The sequence below is a fragment of the Gavialis gangeticus genome, unplaced genomic scaffold (genome assembly GCF_001723915.1).
Source record: "Gavialis gangeticus isolate Ggan-Ray unplaced genomic scaffold, GavGan_comp1, whole genome shotgun sequence".
NCBI lineage: Eukaryota > Metazoa > Chordata > Crocodylia > Gavialidae > Gavialis > Gavialis gangeticus.
The window spans coordinates 53,358,959-53,364,649 of record NW_017729022.1 but is presented as its reverse complement, the minus strand read 5'-3'; the positions used below and the strand labels follow the sequence as shown (position 1 = coordinate 53,364,649).

The following is a 5,691-nucleotide window of genomic DNA, read 5'->3' as shown; positions in this document are numbered from 1 at the left end:
CACCAGGGTCCTGTGATGACCTCAGCTAATTCCCTCAGCACTGTGGGGTGGAGAACATCAGGACCAGCTGATTTTTAAATATGTCCAGTCTTTTCAGAAGTTCCCTGACTAGGTCCTCACTGACCCTAGGCCTGGGTGCACCTCCTTGGCTACTATGGGGGTCCTGGTTGCGGGGGGAGTGACCCAGTCCCTGCTTAGAAAAATGGAGGCAAGGAAATTGTTAAATAGTTTAGCTTTACTGTAGTTCTCCCCTACTTTTGATTAGCTGCAGTCACCCTTTGATTTTGATTTTGTATGCAATGCATAATCAGTTTTCCACCAAAGAACTGTTTGTTTGGACTGAAGGTTTGTGGTGGAACCCAATCTCTCCAGTTCTGTTGGTGCCAGTCGGTCTGCATGGGACAGTAATCGAAAAGTTTCTGACTGGTAACTTAACTACAGAGAACTTGGAGGGGAATTGGTACCATAACAATCTTTGCCAAGCTAGACTGATAATACTAATTAAGGATAATGCTAACTTGTACCCAGGGTGGATTGATTTAAAGCAAAGATGTTAATTGTTTTGCATTTGTACTCATCTCCTGAAGGGTTGATTTGCCCTAAAACACTGACTTGCTACATGCATGTATACTGTCCCTAAGGAAAATATTTTTGATAAACAGGAGGATATATGATTTGTGTACACTTTATTTGAGCAAATGCAAAGCTCAACCTAACCTTCAGATTCTTGATTTTTTTTTTTTTTTACATTTTATCCCATTGAAAGAAAGGGGTGCATCCTTCTCACCAGGTAGCTGGTGAATGATGCTTCTAGTTATGACTGCCTTCTGAAGATGCCAGTGTGGTGGAGGACTCGGAAGCACCGCACAGCTGCAAATGCAAGTCACAAAGTGGGGCTGGACTCATCAACGAAAAATATCCCAAGCACCCTGGGGGTGGGAATGGGGAAAGGGTATAGCAGTCTGCCCACCATCATCTTTACCTTGTTTGGATTTGGATTCTGCTTCAGTTGGTTCACCCACACCCAATTATCAGTTGCAGCCAGGAACTGGGTGTGATTAGAAAACTACAACATGATATACTTCTTACCTACTAAATCTCTTGCTTATGATCTGTATCATACTTCCTTTTGTAAGGGAAACTTGAATTCAGTTAAAATGCACTTACAGTACTTTAAAAATCGTTTGTTTAAAAAAAAACCCCAAAAACCCCAAACCAAACCTGATTATAAAAATATCCTGAATTGTGTGGGATAAATTCAAGACAGTTGAAACTGAACTAAAGGAAGTATTTTCTGTGGCTAGTGAATTGAACTGACTGACTTCTGGTCCACAGGTCCTCCCAAGATTTTACAGCCAGTAGACCTAAACCTCACACAATCTTTTGGTTTTTTATTCTTAAGTTGGAAAGCGGATGGCATTTTCATTTCTCATGTGGCTTCTTTATTTTGACCTAAACGCTGAACTAGGTGAACAAATTTAACCTGAAAAAATGGTTTGTATTTTGCAACTCAAGCTTTAGTTGCAAGACAGTGGTTGAGTATTTCAGTAAGCTCTAGTTCGAGTTCCTTAGCCAGTGATTTGCATCAGTTCAGTGGCTTGTATTTGACCTTTTAGAGGAAGTCAAGCTTTCCAGATCAAGAACTATGCTTGATCTGAGCCGACAATGAGATTAGACTCTAGTGGGTATTTATGGAACCTCTCTTGATATGTTCTGCCCTTTCCTAGTAGGGGTTTCCAGAATGGTGGTGGGTGAGTGGCGAGCTCTATTACTCCTCCTGACCTTCTTACTTTGTGGCCACTTTTGTTCAATGTGTATATAAGGCTGCTTGATGAGATTTGTGTTGAGATTTGGAGTGAGGTGTCATCAATATGCTGATGACACCCAGGTCTCTTTTTCTATTCTAATCAGAGTCCTTCAGTCTGTCTTTTCCCAGTGCCTAGTTGCAATTGAGGATTGGATGTGGGTGAACTAATTAAAGCTGAATCTAGACAAGATAAAGATTATGGTGGTGTACGCAGACTGCTTAACGGGGCAGGAGTATAGGAATTGAGACATTTTATCACTGATGGGATCCAGCCTCCCCTTGTGACTCAGGTTTGCAGTTGTGTGGTACTCCTGGATCTTCTGCTGTGCTTGGATCTTCAGATGGCAGCCATGTTTAGGAGTACCTTTCACCAACAGGGTCTGGTGAGAATGCTGCATGACTTTCTTTCAGATTTTGTGTCTGGTCACTCTCAGCCATGTTTTTTGCAACCTTGAGGCTAGACTACTGCAACATGCTCTCTGTGGGGCTGCACTTGATGACCGTCTGGAAGTTACAGCTGGTGCAGAACATAACAGTCTGCTTTCTGAAAGAGGTGGGTTGCTAGGAGCATGTAACTCCAGTGCTCCAGAGTCTGCATTGGCTTCTGATGGCTTTCAAGGTACTATTCACTTTGTTCCAGGGATGCAGTTCAAGGTGCTGGTTTTGACCTAAAGGTCCTAAATGCACTTAGCCCTTTTGTATGGTAAGGCCATTTATTGTCGTTCCTGTTTAGTGTGTGTACAAAACTGCTTGGTGAGATTTGTATACATCTTTGGAGTGAGATGCCTTCAGTATGCTGATGACAGCCAGCTCTATCTTGCGTCTCTTTCCAGAAAAAAGATTAGAAAGTCTCTTTCCTAATATGACTCAACCGTTTCCTTTTTGCCCTATCTTGAGGCCCTAAAGTCAGCTAAGAACAATCTCCTGCAAATACCATTGATGTGTACCTAGTTCATGGGCAAATCTAGGATTGGGGCACATACACAGTGAAGAGAGCTTGGGTTGCATATGTGCTATACAGCTGAAGGGGAGGTGGCTGCAGCCCCTTGCTGTGATCCTGGATGCAAGTGATCTCTCAACAACTTCTTCTGGAAGCTCTACCTGTGATCTCCGGGTTCTGCCCAGAATCCTTGCTTTTCAAGCAGGCATGTCTCCTTCCCCTCCTCCCTGCCAGCTTTCAACAGCAGGCAGAGGAGGAGGTCAGATGAACGCTTACAGCACTGAGCCTCAGGCTGCACGAAAGCTGTATATTGCTGCTGGCTGCTCTTCCCTTCCTTTTTCCTGCTACTGAATTTGGGCTAGGGAGAAAGGAGGGGGACTGAGGAGATGCAAGGACTCTGGCAGTCTGCCCGGACCAGTGGTGAGTTCATAGAGCTCACAGCACATGTGGAGCTCCCAGCAAGAACATGTTGACCTGCAGGTGAGCTGTGAGGCTCCCAGCGCATGCAGTGCACAGCCAAAGGGTTGCATGGCTGCACCACCCCACCCCTGGGTCCACCCCAGACCACGTTCCCTTGAGGAAATAATAGTTTGACAGGTATTTCTTAGTTTCCCCCGAGTCTGCAAAATGTGTCGTCTCCTTCCTTCCCCCCTCTTCTTGAGGCCCACCGCAGTTCAAGCCTGGACATCTTGCAGAAACATTATAGGACCTTCCTGTGTGGTCAGGCATTTAACAAGATATACTAAGCAGGGATACTGGGAGTTTTTGTTATCTCATTCTGCCTGCTTTGTAAGTTTTGTCTCGTACTGTAAGCTTCCCTTGGCCTTTGCTGGGAAGCATGGCATATAAATCTAATAAATGATTATTAGATTGTAGCAAATTCAGGCCTAAACATCCTTTGTCACTTAACTGTTAAAGTTTAGGCTTATTTAACAAACAAAAACTTAAATCACTTTTCTACCCTGCTGGACCCCACCTGGTGTTCCATGAGTGCTGTTATACATGGAAATAAGCTATATGATTATCAGTCCTCCCCATTTTTTTTTCTCTTGAAGGCTTTTCTTTCCACTGATAGAACCTTCTGCACAAAACTAGGCACAGGCAAATACAGTAGGTATTCCTTGTCAGTTGCTTGATAAAGAACACAACTCAAGCCCTGTCTCTTCATATTTCCCCACTCCTTCATTACCTGAACATCTCCATAACAAATGTAAAATCTGGAAAACGATGGACATTCATCCTTATTTCAATTGCATGATAAATTACCTCATTTGTGATGACCGTGGCATTCAGAAATAAACAAAGTCATTACTTTGATGACGTCCCTTTTATGTCAAGTGTACCATGTACTTTTATATAAGCTTATTGACCTTTTCTATATATTCTTTTTTATTTCAGGGACAAGTCTGCGATAAGGCAAAAACTGGGAAATGCTGGCACATCCATCACATGGAAGGAATGTGTCCATGCATCTGGGAATGCAAGAATCAGAGTACCTGATATCCCAGGGCAAGAAATAGAGAAATGAGATCCACTTTCAACATTTAGAAAAAATGAGGGGGGAAACCCCCTCCCCTCAAATTTTGAAGGAGAACAAACTCCACCCCCCCCATTAAACAAATGTAGGCAAAAGGACAAAGAAGCCAGGCCAGGCTACAGACAGCAATAAAGAAATAGAACAAGGGCAAAAGTACACTGTAGACTACTGATGGAGTCATGTGGGACCAAGAGCAACTTGCACAGTTAGCCCACATCTTAGTGTAAAACAATCTGGCTTGTGGTTTTGGCTCCTTAGTATTGCATTATATTTTTTTTTCCTGCTGCTGACTCCCACGGTTTGTGCTAAAATTGATTTGCATAACTCCTGTTTCACTTATGCCTGCTGAACTCTACTTCTGGCATCACTACTTGATCTCAGTAGCCTCCTGCATCCAGAGGCACATACAAACTACTTTTTTCATGATCTCAGACCAGAGTAAAGAATCAACAGTATTGCAGTAAGCTGCTAACGTTTCAGTGGCTTGGCCTAGTTGTCTCGTTGTGCATCACTTGGTGCAACATGTGGGGTTTCTTTGCCCCCTTCTTGCTTTTATAAATGTGGGTACAATACAGGCAGGAAATATGAAAGCATGCAAGACAGTGATTGTATAGTCAACAGAGTTCCATTTTGCTTTGTCTTCCTACCATCATCCTGCAGATGCTAGGTCTAAATTTGAACTGCCAAATTATAGCTGTGTAATTGGCATATGGCTTCATGACCCATGGAAAAAACTGGTACCACAATATATTTAAGCATGAGGAACAGTTCATTTCATTTGCTGTAGAATAAAAACTGCCCCTTTGTCCATATCTGGAAAGGGTAGAATTTAAGATTTGGGATTCGTGTTCTTTGGCCCCTCATTCCAGCTTGCATCTCAACATACTGCACACGCATCCCCTTAAAGGCTTTCATACCCATAGAGTCATTGTCCTTTCTTGTTGTTTCTGGTTTTGGTTAGGCGCACGTGGGTTCACCTGTGTCCTTGCAATGTAGGAAGCCCAGTCGGTCAAATCTAACCAGTGGTTTGGATGTTTGCTACAATAATCATATGCCCATGAAATGTAATATATGTGTTGTTAAACAGTATTTGCTGAGAACTAACAGTTTCCTTGTTCTTAAAAGTTGCTATGCATGGCAGCCAGCTTCCACAGCAATAGCTATTCTTATTTTCCTGTAGTGATTGGAGCTTTAATTCAGATGGTCTGGTTCTGGCAATAGTGGTATAGAGCTTCCTTTTTCCTGCTTAGTTCTGCAGTTAATTACACATCCAGTATCTCTTAACAGCTTCCGTATCAATCCGTAATCATGTTTGCTCTTTAGGGATTAAAAACAAATTTTGAAGTAACATGTAGATCTGGAAACTTTTTTGATTATGGTGAGAGAACAGAGCCTCTTGCACATGGA

General features: G+C 42.7%; 1 protein-coding gene across 8 annotated transcripts in view; it reads left to right on the top strand.

The window, feature by feature from the left end:
* CNOT4 (CCR4-NOT transcription complex subunit 4) overlaps nt 1-5,691 on the top strand; it is a 90,928-nt gene that overhangs the window by 8,278 nt on the left and 76,959 nt on the right. Inside the window, exon 2 of one of the 8 annotated variants that reach the window (XM_019514983.1) lies at nt 767-890. The exons of the other annotated variants lie outside the window; for them this stretch is intronic. Coding sequence (XP_019370528.1) covers nt 834-890 — 57 coding nt within the window. The 5' untranslated portion in view covers nt 767-833. The remainder of the gene's footprint in view (nt 1-766; nt 891-5,691) is intronic. 8 annotated transcript variants of the gene reach the window in all.